The sequence below is a fragment of the Podarcis vaucheri genome (genome assembly GCF_965113315.1).
Source record: "Podarcis vaucheri genome assembly, chromosome: 13".
Lineage (NCBI taxonomy): Eukaryota > Metazoa > Chordata > Lepidosauria > Squamata > Lacertidae > Podarcis > Podarcis vaucheri.
The window spans coordinates 18,105,398-18,122,485 of NC_138751.1; the positions used below are offsets into that span (position 1 = coordinate 18,105,398).

General features: G+C 46.6%; 2 protein-coding genes across 7 annotated transcripts; both read right to left on the reverse strand.

Moving 5' to 3' along the window:
- Nucleotides 1-542: 542 nt before the first annotated feature.
- Nucleotides 543-8,167, reverse strand: IZUMO2 (IZUMO family member 2). 5 transcript variants are annotated; one of them, XM_082196268.1, is made up of 7 exons: nucleotides 7,893-8,156; nucleotides 6,129-6,203; nucleotides 5,881-5,967; nucleotides 5,137-5,157; nucleotides 3,514-3,594; nucleotides 976-1,099; nucleotides 543-806 (listed from the first exon to the last, which is right to left on the reverse strand). In XM_082196268.1, the coding sequence occupies exons 1-7, from the start codon at nucleotides 8,128-8,130 to the stop codon at nucleotides 764-766; spliced, it is 669 nt and encodes a 222-aa protein (XP_082052394.1). In that variant the 5' UTR covers nucleotides 8,131-8,156; the 3' UTR covers nucleotides 543-763. The 5 variants fall into 5 exon arrangements, 4 of the variants coding, with proteins under 4 accessions (XP_082052394.1, XP_082052393.1, XP_082052395.1 ...); XM_082196267.1 differs by lacking the exon at nucleotides 3,514-3,594 and having other exon boundaries at nucleotides 5,137-5,272; nucleotides 7,893-8,161; XM_082196269.1 differs by lacking the exon at nucleotides 3,514-3,594 and having other exon boundaries at nucleotides 7,893-8,160.
- Nucleotides 8,168-9,076: 909 nt separating this feature from the next.
- On the reverse strand, nucleotides 9,077-16,743 carry LOC309517588 (mpv17-like protein). 2 transcript variants are annotated; one of them, XM_082196810.1, is made up of 6 exons: nucleotides 16,722-16,743; nucleotides 15,800-15,876; nucleotides 12,862-13,290; nucleotides 12,706-12,776; nucleotides 11,187-11,216; nucleotides 9,077-9,754 (listed from the first exon to the last, which is right to left on the reverse strand). In XM_082196810.1, the coding sequence occupies exons 3-6, from the start codon at nucleotides 13,181-13,183 to the stop codon at nucleotides 9,548-9,550; spliced, it is 630 nt and encodes a 209-aa protein (XP_082052936.1). In that variant the 5' UTR covers nucleotides 13,184-13,290; nucleotides 15,800-15,876; nucleotides 16,722-16,743; the 3' UTR covers nucleotides 9,077-9,547. The 2 variants fall into 2 exon arrangements, with proteins under 2 accessions (XP_082052936.1, XP_082052935.1); XM_082196809.1 differs by lacking the exons at nucleotides 15,800-15,876; nucleotides 16,722-16,743 and adding an exon at nucleotides 15,382-15,476.
- Nucleotides 16,744-17,088: the final 345 nt, after the last annotated feature.

The window sequence follows — 17,088 nt, forward strand, 5'->3', positions numbered from 1 at the left end:
CACAATACAGTTGGGAAAGATCTGGTCTAGACAGTAAGAATGGATCAATCAAGCTTCTCACTTCTCCAGACTTAAATTCAGTTCTCCATATTTCCACAGCAATTTGCAACTTAACAAAAAAGAAACCCCAAACTCTTGAAAATTCATCAGCATCTTAGTTTAAATTTCCCCTGGTAAAATCTTTCTTGTATGCAGTTTTGACTAATGCACATATTTTTGTAAGCATCAAAAGCATATGATGCATTTGTGTTTGTTTGTTTGTTTCCACTAACATTTCCCCTTAATATAATGTATTTTTTTTACATATTGTTTGGCTGCAAATTTGGTGAAGTTCAAATTTCAAAGGGCAGGTGTCTGCCCCAGTTCACGTATTGGTTCAGGAAGTATTAACTGGATAGCTTCTCATTAAAATGCAAAAAAATTGAATTCCACCTTCATGCCCACTAAACACCTTGGTCTGTGGGCTGGAGGGAATGAGGAAGACTTTATTAAAGCCAGATCTTTGCAGTCCAAAAAGAGAGAAGGACAGAAACAGACAACTATCAGGGTGTGTTTGTGCGTATTTATTTTGTGACTATGAGGGATAAGAAGAGGATAGGAGGGCAAGAGGTGTAGGCCGGAAGAAGAAACACTAGTTTTGGAGGCAAAAAAAGGATTTCTGGAGGTTGCTACAATGAAGATATGCAGACCACATTTCAGACTTCACAACTGGGAAGCTCAATAGGACCTTTTCCTTACAGGTGAGAAAAGGGGCGGATCTCTGCTAAATGTACAAGAAGAGCCGGTTTTTCCAGTACCTGATAATCCTGGGGGGAAAAGAGAGTTAGAGCCCCCCAAAACCCTCCCTAACCCTTTGAGGAGTGCTGAGTGAGTTGCCTCTGGGACTCCCCCAACCCGCCTCGAGGTCCCTTTCTGGGAGAGGGAGAGCAGTGCAGCTGACTCTGAGCTACAGGAAGGTCTATTGCTTATACTCACACGCCTATCATCACCACGAAGAGCAGTCCACCCATACACAGGACAACGGCGATTCCATTTTTGGCGATATCGGGGTCCTTTATGGGCTTTCCAAAGCGAAGGGAGAGGCGTTCCTGGGCATCCACTGCATGCAGAGAGCCCAGATTCAGTGTTTTAGGCTGAGCACACGCCATACATTCGAAGAACACTGAAAAAAGTACATCACATACACGTACACCAAGAAACCTGGGAACTGTAGAAGGTTTAGGAGGCAAGAATGGTAGGGGTTTTTTTGGGGGGGGGTAAACTGCAGTTCCCAGGATTTGGGGTCTGTGTGGTTTTTTTTTATATGCTTTAAATGTATCTCTTTCTTCCCATACACAGTCATGAGTCTCGAAACAGGAGACCTCCATAAAAGAATGCAGTTCGTGCTTAGTCCCAACACAGAAAAATATATATCATGATATATAAGAGACTGGGTTGTAGATAAGGAGGTGTATAATTAAAAAAAAAATCTGCCATGAATTTGTTAGGCAGCCTTAATGTAATCCATTGTGGGGGGTGGGGGTGTTTAAATGATTTTAATTAAATTTCTGTTTTACATTTTAGAATATTCACTTAGACAACCTTAAAATATCAATGACTTCCCTTCCTCTCTTTCCATGGTTCATTTTGCACAAGATAAATACTTGCATGTTTTAAATAAACTAAAGCATTCAGTATTCCATTATTACATCCATCAAAACTGATTTACACTGTTGAATTTATCTTTATGCTGCCAACATTTTCAAGTGGACACAATTTTCCTCCATGTATTCAATAAACATTTCCCAGTCTTCTTTAAACGTATGTTCTTCTTGTTCTCTTAGTCTACATGTTAGGTCCACAAGCTGCGCATATTCCATCAGTTTAAGTTGCCAATCTTCTTTAGCTGGGACTTCGCTTGTTTTTCACTTTGGGGCTAATGAAACACGAGCTGCAGTAGTGGCATAAATAACCTTTTCTGATACCTGGGAATTCGTAATCTATTGTTTATAGGCCTCTCAGGCCACCGCTTGCAACATGGGCTAAGAACAGCGGCCTACTTATAAGACTGTGGTAAAGCTTTCTGAGACAATATATTGTGGAGCGCTTATAAGTCAGGAATGGGAAAATTTTGGCCCTCCTGGTGTCATTGGACTCCAATTCCCATCAGCCCTGGTCAGCGGTTATAGGGGGAGCACCCAGAAGCCCACATGTGTCCTATCTAAATACTGATTTCATCATCTTTCCATGTCAAATTCAGATTAGGCCCTTTGTCTTTCAGTTCTGACATTTCTTCAGTCAGGCCTGCAAAAACTCCCTGCTTAATGTTTGTTCAGGAATGCCCACGGGCCACCCAGTAAGTGCTGCCCTCTTCTGGACATGGTATCACATGGCATCACCTGGAGTAACACCTTTCCGATTAATTCTCCCGGAAGCGAAACCTGTATCCTAATCTGGGCTCCTGTCAGCATTTGGGCCTAGAGTCGGGATTTGTGCTTCCACCACTTCACTTTGGCCAAGGAAGGGAAGCAGAGCAAAACAAACTGGACCATCAAAGCAGCTTCTTACAACTTCCATGTCAGGCCATCTGAACCGAATTGGGCTGAACAGGAAGAGTTCGTTGCTGCTGTTCCTACATGACGGGACAAATTCATCTTATGTCTCACCTTCTCCTCCTTGCGGGATGGAGATAATGGCCAGAAACGGGTGTCATGCCTTGCTAGAGGATTCCTCCTCAGATCAGGATCTGGAGCCCCCCGCCCAGTGCCTTCTAGAAGCCTGGACCTCTTAGGGGAGCCTGTAGGGGGTCCCACCCCACAGGAGGGGAGCTCTGCCTCAGAGGCAGTGTGACTCCCCAGCCCTCAGGACCGCTGGCCACCAGAAGAGGAAGGTCAGTATCCTCACGTTCAGAAGCAGTGAACTGCGCCCCCCGCACGAGCAGACGCACCGACTCGGGTTGCGTTCGCTTCAGGATGCGAACGGGGCTCCAGAACAGATCCTGTTCGCATCCAGAGGTACCACTGTAAAACATCAAACATTAAAAGCTTCCCTAAACAGGGCTGCCTTCAGATGTCTTCTAAAAGTGAGATAGTTGTTTATTACCTTGACATCTGATGGGAAGGCATTCCACAGGGCAGACGCCACTAACAAGAATGCCCTCTGCTTGGTTCTACGAATCTACAGCTATGTTGTGGGTGGGATTCTGGTCCCTCCTGCTTAACTCCAGGCTGAGAGGGATGCTGGAATGATGTCTTCATATTAGTGCTGGGCAGTGTCTACCTTATATTTGGATTTCCTCTGCTGGATCCCCTGGTAACCTTTGGGGTTCTTGCTTTTGCCTGGGCTGTCGCGATCTGCTTGTGCAGACTGCCTTGGGACCCTGCTGTCGGTGGGACTAACCCTGGCCACGCCCGAAACACATCAGTGGGTCTGACACACACGCAAACCCAGACCCCACTTTCTCTGCCACATGTCACGCAAACTCCTTCGTGGACACACTGCCCAGGCCAACGAATCGTTCCTCTTTCTACCTACCAAAGCACTGGCTTAGCGACAAGCAAACGGCGCTGGTCTCTTGGCATCCTTTGCAATTGAGCACTTTATAGCTCAGCCAGCCTGAGGTATCAGGAGTCCGGGAAATGGAGGAAGAGAAAGAGAAAGGGTGAAGAAGCACCAGCCAGAGAGTAATATGGATGGTATCAACGTAATCCTACAAAACCCAGGATGTTAATCTTTTAGCAAAGCCCACTACATCCAGTCCCAACACTCTGCAGTCCAGGGATTTGCAAAATTCCCAAGACTGGGGGCAGGATCTTTCTATGTGTCTTGGTCAGTGCATGGCTGCATAGGGTTGCTATGTGTCCTCATTTTCCAGGACACTTCCCTCTTTTTCAGGGGTAAAAATTGAGACATATGGCCTTTATTTGCTTTGAATGGCCGTCATATTGTCCTCTCTTTTTTGCTCTTCAAAATATGGCAACCCTACATATGGAGCCAAGCCAGTCTAGGCCCAGGCCGCTTTGAAACCATACGTTTAAAGAACAAGGATAGCATTTTAAACAGTCACGGCCTCCCTCCCCAAGGAATTCTGGGAGCGGCAGTTTGTCCCCCTCACAGTTCCTAGAGCTCCTTAGGAAGAGAGACTGGTTTTTTGAAAACCACTTTGAGAATTGAAGCTCTGTAAGGGGGCTTTCAACAAACTGCAGCTCCCAGAATTGTTTGAGGGAAGCCATGTAGGGTGTGAATGTGAAGAGAATCTTGGGCATCTCTTTGTTCAGTCATGGCACTGATTAGGTTATTATTCCGTCAAATTAAAAACACCCACAAAAATTAATGCAAAACTAGCAAAACTTGGGTCTGTTTTACAGATGAAGATGAACTGCTGGCAGTAATTTTTTTTAGCTGCTGGGTAGGTAGTTGAATCAATTGCCTCTGATAGATTCCCCCACGCCCTGAGTCAAATGCCCCCTAATCCTTCCCTGTAAGACAGTCCTTTTGGTTGTCTTTCTCCTAAATCCAACCCTGACAACATATCCATTGCTTTCATAAATGTCTTTACAGCAGGGGTTGGCAGCGTCAGTCCCAGGGGGCAAATGCAGCGCTCTATCCACGCCTCTGTCTAACCCTTAGAAATCTCCCAAGGCCAAACCCATCACTGGACTGCTCCATACCCTCCTCTAACATTTCCAGGGATTTGTTTTTTTTACTTTGCTCGAATGTGTCCTTAAACTGCAGTAATGCCTCTTGCTTCCCTGAATGTGGAGAGGTACATGTGGAGACCTCTGGTTTGTGCGCGGCTGAGCGAAGTTGAGAATCACATTGTGTGTGGCCCCCGGAAGGTCGCCCACTTTGGAATGCGGCCCCTGGGACCACAAAGTTTCCCTGTTCCTGCTGTATTGATGGCCTCCTAGCAATCCACCCTCTATTCTCTCCATCCTTTACTCTTCTCCTGAGGCCCAAACACGGCCATCAGCAGAACTGGAGAGAGTCTCCTCAACCTCCCTGGCCCATGTGCGTGCGAGAGACTCTGGCTTCCTTGAGCTGCTCCCACGCCGCATGCTATGTGTCCCCGCCACAGAACCACAACAGTTCTCATTTGCTTTCAATTGCCGGGTTCCCCTCCACTTAATACCCAGCTAGGCAACAAGATGAACTCACCACAGGCAGATTTGTCGCAAGCTGTGAGGGGAAGAAAAGCAGAGTCCGAGAATGAGTGTACATGCCCCAAATATTCTATTATCCCCAGATTTCTTTCTTTCCACATCCAAAGCGTTACCGCAGGGCAGAAATATTCCTGTCGATACAATCAACAGAACCCTGCAATAAAGCAGTGATTTTTTCCTGGCACAACGTTCAAATCTATATTATTATTATTATTATTATTATTATTATTATTATTATTATTATTTGCATACCATTATTATTATTATTATTATTTGCGGGTGGCGCTGTGGGTTAAAGCCTCAGCGCCTAGGACTTGCCGATCGAAAGGTTGGCGGTTCGAATCCCCGCGGCGGGGTGCGCTCCCGCTGCTCGGTCCCAGCGCCTGCCAACCTAGCAGTTCGAAAGCACCCCCGGGTGCAAGTAGATAAATAGGTACCGCTTACCAGCGGGAAGGTAAACGGCGTTCCGTGTGCTGCGCTGGCTCGCCAGATGCAGCTTGTCACGCTGGCCACGTGACCCGGAAGTGTCTTCGGACAGCGCTGGCCCCCGGCCAATAGATGTGAGATGGGCGCACAAACCCCAGAGTCTGTCAAGACTGGCCCGTACGGGCAGGGGTACCTTTACCTTTACCTTTACCACCATATACCCTCAGGTCTCAGGGCATCTCACAGGATAAAATCACAACATAAAAACACAGAATACATAAAATAATACATGGAATTGGGGGAGACTTGCTACCTTTCATTTGGTGTTCCTTTAAAGCTTCCTTGAGCTTCATAGTCATTTTCCTCCGGAATTCAACCAATTCATCCAACAGAGCCTGGTCTTGGGGGTAGATCAAGATACATAGGATGTGTGTAACATTGGGAGCCCCCTACAAATTCCTTCTGTAAATGACCAAGAGGCCTTTTTCTGGCAAATGAGGCCCTGGGAGCTTCAACCCCAGCAAAAGGACACCTGAGGGAGAGAGGAGTCGGGATCCTCACCTGTCAGGTGGGTTTGAAGCAGACTCTCCGTGCTGAACCTCGCCTCGTGGATCAGGGCGTCAACTTTGCTCTTAACTGGGGGGAAAGGGGAGTAAAAGGGTGGCTGTAGACCAGGGGTCAGCAAACTTTTTCAGCAGGGGGCCGGTCCACTGTCCCTCAAACCTTGTGGGGGGCCGGACTATATTTTGAAGGAAAAAAGAAAATGAACAAATTCCTATGCCCCACAAATAACCCAGAGATGCATTTTAAACAGAAGCACACATTCTACTCATGTAAAAACACGCTGATTCCCGGACTGTCTGAGGGCTAGATTTAGAAGGCGACTGGGCCGGATCCGTCCCCCGGGCTTTAGTTTGTCTACCCATGCTATGTGGACTGTAGGAGCCTGAATATGCAGAGAGCAACAATTGGGAGGGGAAAAGGGCAGAGGGATTTCAAGAATACCAGGCAGCTGTTAAGAGTCTGGAAGGGCAGGCAGAGCTGCATTGTGCATCTTTCCAGATAACAACTTGGGTTTAAACACCCATACAGGCTGTGTACACATTACCGGATTAAGACACAGCCAAGTCATTCTTTTTCTCAAATTCGGATTAAAGCTGGCTGGTGGAAAAACACTTTGAACAACAGGATAGATATGGGTTGTGGCTATGCGTACACCGCTTCCCAAACCAGCGCTGGGAGCACTTTGGGCGTAGAGGGAAACAGGATTGTGTGCACAGCCAGAGTGTTACACCGCAGGTTGAAGAAGCAGATCCTGTTCTCAAGCACAAAACCCAGCTCTGCCGCTCTCAGGTCTCCTGCTCCCTCTAATTTCTGTGTCCTTCTCCTTTTCTGCCCAAGGGTATGCGGTGAAGCAAAGGGGCAGCAAAGATGGGTGCTGGGAGCCAGGGCACTGGGGGAATTATTGGTTGACACCAGACCTGCAGGAGCTCCTTTGACCTTGCCACCAACCCAGCAGGGCAGGGGGAACAGCTGCCAATCCAAAACTCCCCCCCCCCAAAGCTTGCCACCACCTCACCCATCTTGTCCTGGTGAATGCCAGCAGGAGGACCCCACTACTGCTCCACATTCCTTGTACACCAAGGAGAGGGAGAGTTCTCAGGTGATGCAGGTGAACAAAAATGCACAAAAAGTGTTTTTTTTTTAAAGTTCATTAAATGGTGTGGATAGACTGAGGGAGGAAAGACGTTGCTCGTTATCAGAGATGTGACGGGCCAGTCTGTCACCCTTGCACAGCTACATTTCACACTGCAGTCCACAAATGGCTATAGCTGGTAGGGATGCACTGCTGCGGCCATTTTGGATTCTTATTTTTGCAACGTTTCTGTGTCAGTTTGTAATTTTTATTTAAGTCCCCGTTAAGATTATTCTTGCTAACATAATGCATTTTTTAAAAGGTTACTTTTAGGATTATATGCACTTTCATGCTGTTTGCCCACATTTGTGCTGTTGTTGTTTTTTAACTGCATCACAACATTTGGAGAAATGTGAATTTTGATGGAAAGCTGCACTTTGGTTCACGCATTGTTTCGGGAAGGGGAAATTGGGTCAGCTGGCATTAAATGCAAATGGAAGCTGCTCTCTCCTCCATCCCTACTAGATAAAGAAATCACATTTTCTCTGCAGTGAACATAGCCTTGGATGACTCATGCTGCCCGGGTAAGAACCATGCAGTCACCACCCAGTCAGATGATCAGCATGAAATTCAGGCCCCCTGATTGTCTAGTGTGGACCCTGAGCTAAGCAGAGCTGGAACTTGTATACCTGCCAAGCCAGAAAACTGGCTGGTGGCATAGTGCAGGAAGAAATTCCCCTCCAGACCGCTGAGGAGCACTTCGGCCCGCTCCTTGAGGCGGCTGTCCTGGATCTTGCTCGGGACAACCTCTGTCCGGAGCTTGGCCACATTCTCCTTGAACTTTTGGTCACACTGCAGGCAGCCCCGGAGGCTTATGGGAAACCAGGCCAGAAGCAGAAGCCGCAAAAGAGGTCCTAGGGGAGGCATGCTGGAGCCAAGCGGAATGAGATCGCCTCAAGGTTCCGCAGGAAGTGACATCACAATGGGGGGCGAGTTATGGAAGGGGCATCTGACAAGGGTTAGGTTTGCATAGGGAGAGGACCGATGGGGACATCTCAGTCCGGGGGCGGGGGACGGTTCTTCCTCCCCAAGGTTAGAGCTCTCTCGTATCCTGTGGTTTCCATCAATGATATTCAGAAGCCTACTGACTCCAACCGTGGGGGCCATCGTGCATTTAAAGCACACACGCCACATCTAGAATCCTGATCACAGTAGTTTACCCTCACAGAGCTACATTTCCCAGCACCCTTGACAAACTACTGAAGGAGGTGAGGAATGAATAGGCTCTGTCATTGCCAAGAACTGACTTTTATCTCATTCAGTTGCAACATCTTGGACATGCTGAACCACCCGGGCTCCTCAACCTCTTGGCTTCTCACCCCCCTTTCCCAAAGACAGGAGCTTTCTGTTCATGCTCAGGGGAACTCGAGGCAGGACTCTGGAGGAGGAGGAAGAGAAAGGGGAGGGAACTGGAAGGGGAATATATACTCTGTGCATATGACTGTGAAGTGTGCTTATTTGTGAACTATCACACTTGCTCCTTCTACCAGTTCATGGATGGTAGAAATAAAGCTTTTTCTCCGAAACTATTCCTTGAGTGTCTGTTGACTCCCATCTCCCTTTCCCGGGCGCAGTATTTTTCCCACCCGAGGGCAAAGCCTCATAAGGCTACACTACAGTTCCCGGGATTTTCCGGAGGAAAAAATGTTCTTTAAATATGTGGCGTGCATGCAGCCAGCATTTATTTATTAAGTTGTTTTAAATTTGTTCTTATTGAAGATTTCCTTGTGTAACAAAACAAGGAAGAAAATACATACAGCGTCTCCACTTTCAGTTCATAGATTCTTTTTCAGAGTTTGTTTGGTATGAGATACTGTTGACATTTGGTATGAGACATTATGTGGTTGGGGGAAAAGAACAGGGAGAGATAGGGGAATAATGATCTTTTGTTCAACTGCCCAGTGTTTGTCCAGGGTGCAGCCAGAATGTATAAAGCGTTTTAGAGTGTTCAAAGCATTCCTCTTCCTCTTAATCTTGCTGCAATCTTTACAGCATCCCTAAAAGATGGCTCATGGTAGGTCTTTCAGAAGGCATGCGGGCCTCAAGGGGAAGAGCATTCCCTTAGCCTTGGGGCCATTGTTGTAAAGGCCCTGCTCCTCACATCTGCAGTTGTATGTTCCTATACTGGTGCGGCATGAGGAGCAGGCCGTGTTTTGAAGAAGGTGGGTGTGAGGGGGTTAATATAAGGAGACGAATCTCCCTCCATTCCCTGGGCAAAGTTTGCAGAGACCAAGAGCTAGAAATGGAGACAGGGTGCCAAAAAAACCACAGCACGGCCCTTTGGTCACTTCTCAGACGGCATCTTTACTTGATTCTCTCCTGCCCTGGATGGAAACAGCCCGGCCAAGCCTGGCACCGCCTGGAAGAGCTGGGAGGTGGTGTCGTGGGCATCGGTTTGACGCAGGTAGCAGAGAAATGCCGTCCACAGGAAGGAGCAGGCCCCCACGTAGGCTGTGCGCAGCAGGGGTGGCACAAGAGCAAAATTCACTGCCTGGTGGAGGGAGAGAGAGAGAGAGATGAGGAGGGAGGAACATAAACCGCCAATGGTTCTTGGACAGCAGCACATGCTCTGATTGTTCCTGGTATTATTTTATTGACTGATTGATTATACAATTCCCAAGGAGATCAGGGTGCTGTACAAGGCGGTGGTTGTTCCCATCATCCCTGACCACTGGTCCTGTTAGCTAGGGATGATGGGAATTGTAGTCTCAAACATCTGGAGGGCCAGAGTTTGCCTGTGCCTGGTCTTGGGGAAGGTAGCTCTGTGTGTGCCTCTTAGACTAGCGGTGATACCTCTTGTGCTTATCGCATACTTATTTGTTGTTCTTTCAAATATCTTATAAACTGCTCTTTATGGCCAAACCTTCACAAAAAGAAGTACATAAAAAGAGTGCTCCTCTATGCGCTAGGCACACAAAGTAGGCGTATGATTATTTCAGGGAAACTGCTCTGAGTCACACAAGTCATTAACAGTCTAAAGAAAAGGCAGCGATGAAGAGAGAGAGATGTTCAAGGCCCTCTTAAAAGCCTGTGCTGAAGCAGCCAAGCATAAGCCAATCACAAGGAAGTTCCATAACTGTGGGGCCACCACAGAAAAGTCCCTGTTTCGCACACATGCTAGCCTAACTGGCTTTACCAATGGGCATGTGAGCAGGACCTCCAGATATTAGCATATATGAAGGTCATAGGGTGAAGGCCATCCTTGAGGTCACCCGGATCTCCAGTCAGTCTCTTTTAGGGCAATCCTTCTCAAAGTCCATGGGCTCAGTGGTAGAGCACCTGCTTTGTGTTCAGAAGGTCCCAGGGCTGGGAGAGATCCTTGCCTGAAACCCTGGACAGCTCCTGCCAATCAGCATAGACTATACAGAGCTAGGGGGACCAATGATATGACTGGGTACAAGGCTGCTTTCCTGATGGCTATTTGGGGCAGGTCCCAAAATATCAACCACTCTGTTGAACTTCTGGCACTTTCTGAAGCCTATAACAAAACAAAATAACCCAAACCCAAACCAAACCAGCCTCCAGCAGGCTTTCTAACTGAATTCTGTTTTTATAGTTTGAATTCATTTGTAATCTTATTGTTTTGGGGCTCCTGAGAGACAGCTAAGATTAAGCGGTGTACAGATTGTTGAAATAAATAAACAATTTCAATACATTCCCGGCAGGCTTTCAAAAATCCAGTGTATTCCTAGGGCAACTGGGAAAGAAGTGATGCATTTCAAATATTTTAGGTTTGCTTTTCAGCAGCTCCCTGACTAGCAAAAATGAAGCAGGGGAATGTTTTTCCTAATGCTTTATGACAGGAAAAACCTGCCTGTCTCTCTTGCAGTTGTCTATTGGCACAGGAGCTCTGTTGGGGTGGGGGGGAGCTGGCAAGGTTTCCAGCTCATTCAGGGAAGGAAAGCACGGACCACAATACATACCTGGAACAAGGTCCAGCACAGCACACCAGCCTAAATTGGGGGGAAATAAATAAATAGCAAATTTAACATAAGGGTTAAAGTTCCTCAACAGTGCTTGGATTTCACACTAAGGAGTTGCAGGACTTTGCTGCGGAGTCCACAGTAGCTACTCCTGAGGCACCAAGAGTCAGAAGCTACCTTAACAAAATGGCTGACAGACTGTGCACCAAAGTATTATTCTTGTTATTTATTAATCGGCTTCCACATCTGTCCCAAGGCGAGGCACAAAATAAAACGGAAAAGCCACAAAAATAACCGAAGATTAGTTTAAGAACAATATAAAATGGACACACACACACCCCAGCAGAATCCTGTCCAACCAGCTGGGAAATCTTGACAGGAGGAAAAAAATATCTTCAGTTGTTTCTGGGAAATTCAGGTAGTGGGCCCCTGCTACTATTGAAAAAATCCGGGAAAGAGAAGATATTCCAGCAGACTTTAGGGATGCCAAAATTATCGATCTCTTTTTAAAAAGTGACAGAACTGATTGTGGAAACTATTGAGGCACCGCTCTATTAGCTGCAGCCGGCAACATTGTTGCAAGGATCTTAGCAAACCGTCTCTTAACAATATCCAAGGTGACTCTTCCTGAATCCCAAAATGGTTTCCGGCCTTCTTGGGGGACAGTGGATGTGATTTTCACCGCTCGATAGTTTCAAGAAAAATGCAGAGAGCAAAACCAACCCCTGTATATGGCATTTATTGACCTGACTAAGGATTTCGACAGGGACGCAGGTGGCGCTGTGAGTTAAACCACAGAGCCTAGGGCTTGCCGATCAGAAGGTCAGCGATTCGAATCCCCGCGACGGGGTGAGCTCCCGTTGCTCAGTCCCTGCTCCTGCCAAGCTAGCAGTTCGAAAGCACCTCAAAGTGCAAGTAGATAAACAGGTACTGCTCCGGTGGGAAGGTAAGCGGCGTTTCCGTGTGTTGCTCTGGTTTGCCAGAAGTGGCTTAGTCATGCTGGCCACATGACCTGGAAGCTGTACGCCGGCTCCCTCGGCCAATAAAGCGAGATGAGCAACGCAACCCCAGAGTCATCCGCGACTGGACCTTATGGTCAGGGGTGCCTTTACCCTTTACCTTTTAAGGCTTTCGACACTGTAAATTGTAATGCCCTGTGGATTGCCCTTCTGAAAATTGGCTGCCCAGATAAATTTGTAAACATCATTCGGCTCCTCCATGATAATATGACAGCAACAATTGCAAATAACAATGGCTCTCAAAGTGAACCATTCTCAGTGGGATCAGGTGTTAAACCGGGTTTCCCCAACTCTATTTATTATTTTCATTGCCATGATCCTACACTTTGTCGAAGGGAAACTCCCCACCAGAGTAGAAATCAGTGACCCTCCAGGTCCCAACCCTGCCCGGGATACTGAAAAACTAGTCTTTATGGTGCCACAATGCTCTCTTTTTTTCTGTTTGCGTGTTTCTTTGCTGTAACAGCCTAGCACAGAATCTACAGAGCTGTTATTATTACCTTGTACGTTGGCCAAAACTTCTCCTGCAGCTTCCCAAATATGTTGCTTTCACCATCCAGGAGAGAGAGACCTGAGAAAGGGAGGGAAGCAAGCTCATCACCTCCAAAGACCTCTCCAGACCCCTCCAGACCCCTCTTCACCCCGTTGTCTCTCACCGGTGTAAAAAGCCCCGATGGTGATTGGCGCAGCGATGACCTGGTCGCAAGTGACCTTTGCTATCACCGTGGTCACCTTCACTCCTGGAAGAAAGCGCTCCAGGCTCCGGAACCAGGCGTAATTGAAGTTGGCGTGAAATGTGAACCCGACCAGCGCCACTTTTGCCGTCTGCTTCAGATCCAAACCGTCATGTCTGCGGGGATCCTGGCACGGCTTGGCCAACTTCTGCTGGGCTGCATCTGCTGCTGAAAACAGTGTGCCGTAGGCAACAACATTTGCCAGCCAAGGGTGGCGATGCACCAGACCAAGCAAGGGGTGCATTTGAATACAGATCTGGTGTGTCGGAAGTGCAGTTCCCCGAGATGTCCCCTAGGTGGCGGCGTCCTCTGCTCAGGTGGGTTGCAATGTCGCCTCCTGCTGGTATATATCTGCAAATGCACACGGAAAGGCATGTGGCTATTATCTTCCAAGGCCAGAAGGCTGCGGTTGTGTTGGTCAATTGTGTGAAAAACTTGGGATGTGGCTTAATCCTTAAAGAGCTTAGGATCTGGGGATCTTAAGGATCACCTTCTTCCATATCCTTTTTTATTTTTTTTAATTGCATTTATTTATTCCTCCACAGTTACTCAGAGCAGGGCTTCCAGTGGGGCTGCCCCTGTTCTGTGGAATACCATTCCTGTCAAGATACGACAAGCGCCCACTCTCTGAACTTTCTGGAAACAATTGAAGGCATTCTTGCTCCAACAGGCTTTTCCAGCTGGATGAAAAGATCTCTGCCGCTGGTGTTTATTTTGTATTGTTTTTAAAAAACACATCTACCATTTTCTGTGTTGTTTTTAAGTGTTTTTAGCTGTTTCAGTTGTCTCCTGTACGTTGCCTTGAGATGGGTGCATTCGGAAGGCAACCAACAACTTCTCTCACAGACAACATCCCCTCCCATAAAGTCTGCAGCAAGTGACAAGTGTTTTCTGAAGACATGCCTAGACAAGGTGCTCTAAAGTGTCCTGAATTTCCCTTTTAAATAATAACCCTGGTAGTTATAAATCTATAAGGACGAAAGGGGAGGAAATGCTCAGTGCCCTTACCAAATAACTGATCTTTCTAGTTAAATCAGTTTGAAACTAGTTTATGTTTACAAAAGAAACAGGAATAAACTCTGTCGTAAAGCTGTTTATATAAACACAAATCTGTGTATCCTTGCCCAGATTCCTGTTGGACCACAGTATAAATACTTACCTACACAGGGGTATTTCTGCACCTGCTTAATGCTGCCACAAACAGGATCATGTCATCTCCACATTTTAATAGCCGGCTGTTCATACCCCTGTGTCACTTTTGTGCACCATCTCTGCACCACTGGATTATGCACTTTCACCCACATGCAGTGAGAAGGCCTCGACACTCACCACACGCCTCAAACACAGGCAGCAGGCGCACACACCACATTTAAAGCACATGGCTCCCCGCCAAAGAAACCTGGGAACTGTAGTTTGCCCCTCACAGAGCTACAACCCCCAGCCTCCTTAATAAACTACAGTTCCCAGGATTCTTTTTGGGGGTGTGTGCTCTGTACGCACTGCAGCCCCCAATTTTATGTGCTGCCCAACTACAACATGCCAACATCCTCTTCAGGCCTCTCTTTAATAACACACTTCTCTTATGGTAAGACAATCTTCTATATTCCACATTCACGGCAATGCACAGTTCTGCAGACTGCGGCCGCCTCTGCTCTCTCTGGGCCCCTGTGACGAAGCCCTGCTATCCTTTATGGGCATGATGCGTGCGCACACCTCCCACAGAGCCTCTTTTGCCACAGCCATTAATGCAGGACAAAAGGATAATGTTAAAAATCCCCCCTGCCATCATAAATACAGGTGGAAAAGATTGGATCTGAATGAAACAGGAATCCACATCGTTTTAGTTGAAAGGTTAGGGAGAGACATCTGTGAGCAAGATCAAATAGGAATTTAGGAACTTGTTTGTCGGTGCCAAATGTTTGAGCGTTTGTTTAATTATGACATTTCTATTCTGTCTTCTCTTCTCCCACCCTTTTCTCTTCACAACAATCCCATGAGGTAGTTTAGGCTGAGAGAAGGTGATGGGCCCAAGGCGAGACTGTGAGCTTTGTGGTGGCAGACTGAAGATTTGAACCTGTCCTCATCGGTCACTCTAACCATTACTCAGTTTTAACCAAAGTTCTGTCCTCTTGCAGAAAATCTGACATATATAACAAATTAATCAAGACACAGCCTGCACTTGTTTTTAGCAGAGACACCCAGTTCTGGGACATATGAAATAACCAGAAAGCAAAGTGTGCCTTGGAGCATGTACAAAGTGCATTTCTCGCACAGCAGAGCAGGGCCACAAACCACAGCATAGGTGGGTAAATAAATTCATCTCAGTCAATATTCTCTCTCTCTCTCTCTCTCTCCCACCCACCCACCCACCCACCCACCCTTCTCTTTGTCTCTCTCAAGCCCACCCGCTTTTCTCCCTCATTGCGTTGCAGCCATTATTACCCCGAATGCTCTGTCTTCTTTTCTTCCAGGGCTAGAAGAAGCAATAAGGGACGGGTCAGCCACGCTTGTCTGCTCCACAGAACTATAAATACCCGGACACATGGTAAGGGTGCAGACAGGGCAGGGCAGGGGGTGGGGTGGGAGAGAGCCATTGAATAGCCAATCCTTGCTGCATACTAAGAAAGTACAGTTGTGGGGAGAAAGCAAAGCAGCTGTGGAGGGAGGAAGTTGGCAGCCCATTTGAGAACCAAATAGAATACCAGACCCAGTCCCAAATTGCAAGCAGGCATGTCTGGGGAAGACAGAGTTAATTGGGAGAGAGACCTGGGAAAGGGCTGGCTGACTCAATAGATCACACAAACACACAAACCTTATTTACCTAAGCTCTCCCCCTTTCCTCTTTAATTTTAATACTTACAATTTTGATATGTTTCTGTGTCATACCATTTCCTAATTGCTTACGTAGGGTGATATCTCAGCTCTGTAAAAAAATACCTGTAAAAGCGTATTCAAATCACTTTCTTTCCCTCAAAGAATTATGGGCCTTGTAGTTTACCCCTCACAGAGGTACAATTCCCAGCAGCCCTTAACAAACTACAGAGCCCAGAATTCTTTGAGGGAAAGAATGGGCTGTATATGCAGCCTAAGTCCTACTCAGAATAGTACACCCACTGAAACCAAGAGACAAATCAGATAGTTGTTCACCACAAGGAGTTATGGGTGATATTCAATTATAGTCATCTCAGAAATCAGCAGACTGAAATCAATGGACTCTACTCTCTGAACAAGACTAAGATTGAATATCACCCATAATTCTTTGGGTGCATTATTATCTTTTTAAAAGGATTATAGTTAGTTAAAGTTAGTTAGTTATACACCAGTTTCCCCCCTCACGGGACTCAATGTAGTTTACAGCTAAAATTAGGAACTGCTAAAAATATAGAAGAAACAATCATTTAAAAACAATTAAACACTGATAGAATTATATATATATTCTATTAAAGCCACACCAGTAATTTCAATAAAAACACTGGAGTCAGATGGGCAGATTATCTGCCCATCTGAATGGGCTGTTGTTGTTGTTGTTAATATTTATTACTATATTTGTTGTTGTTGTCACTGCTTTTTTTCTGGGGGCACGCAGGGGTGTGCATACCCCTAAACATTTTGTGAATCTAAGTTTGGCCTGATTGAGGGGCAGTATTTCAATATGAGTGGGAAAATGAGAGTACCCCTAAACATTTTTTAAAGAAAAAAAGCGCTGGTGGTTGTTATTTTAAGGTACCCATCTCCTGGGGCTCGGTCTGAAACAGGTTCAACATATCTTAACCTCTCACAACCTGTCTTTGGTGCCTTTCTTTCCTCCGAAGTGCTCTTTGCTACCACATCAGCCTCTGGGAGTTATAGTACACTACTGTACTGTGTACATACTGGGAAAAGAAAACCACGAGCCTCTTTGTTCCGGCACCAGGGGGCACTGTTTTATCACATGTGCAGGGAACAGGTTTTCTCTTGCGCAATCCCCATAGAAATGAATGAGCCGGTGCTCCAGAATGCAGAGTCGATGCAATCTCCTGTTCCTTTCAGAAGGGCTTGCGCAAAAATAGGCCCAGTGGTAGATTGTGCTAATTCTTTCTCGTTCTTATCTGTTCAGCCTCATCTCTGCTGCTGGGCACCTCTTGGGTACTGGTAGGAGGGACTGACTCT

Coding starts and splice junctions, on each gene's coding strand:
- IZUMO2 (XM_082196266.1), bottom strand. CDS start 8,130: ATGCCTCCCCTAGGACCTCTTTTGCGGCTTCTGCTTCTGGCCTGGTTT. Junction 5,968..6,128: donor GCTTCAAACCCACCTGACAG/GTGAGGATCCCG, acceptor TCTACCCCCAAG/ACCAGGCTCTGTTGGATGAA. Junction 1,100..5,136: donor TTGCGACAAATCTGCCTGTG/GTGAGTTCATCT, acceptor CTCTGCATGCAG/TGGATGCCCAGGAACGCCTC.
- LOC309517588 (XM_082196810.1), bottom strand. CDS start 13,183: ATGCACCCCTTGCTTGGTCTGGTGCATCGCCACCCTTGGCTGGCAAAT. Junction 12,777..12,861: donor CATCGGGGCTTTTTACACCG/GTGAGAGACAAC, acceptor TCCCTTTCTCAG/GTCTCTCTCTCCTGGATGGT. Junction 9,755..11,186: donor TGTGCTGGACCTTGTTCCAG/GTATGTATTGTG, acceptor TCCCTCCACCAG/GCAGTGAATTTTGCTCTTGT.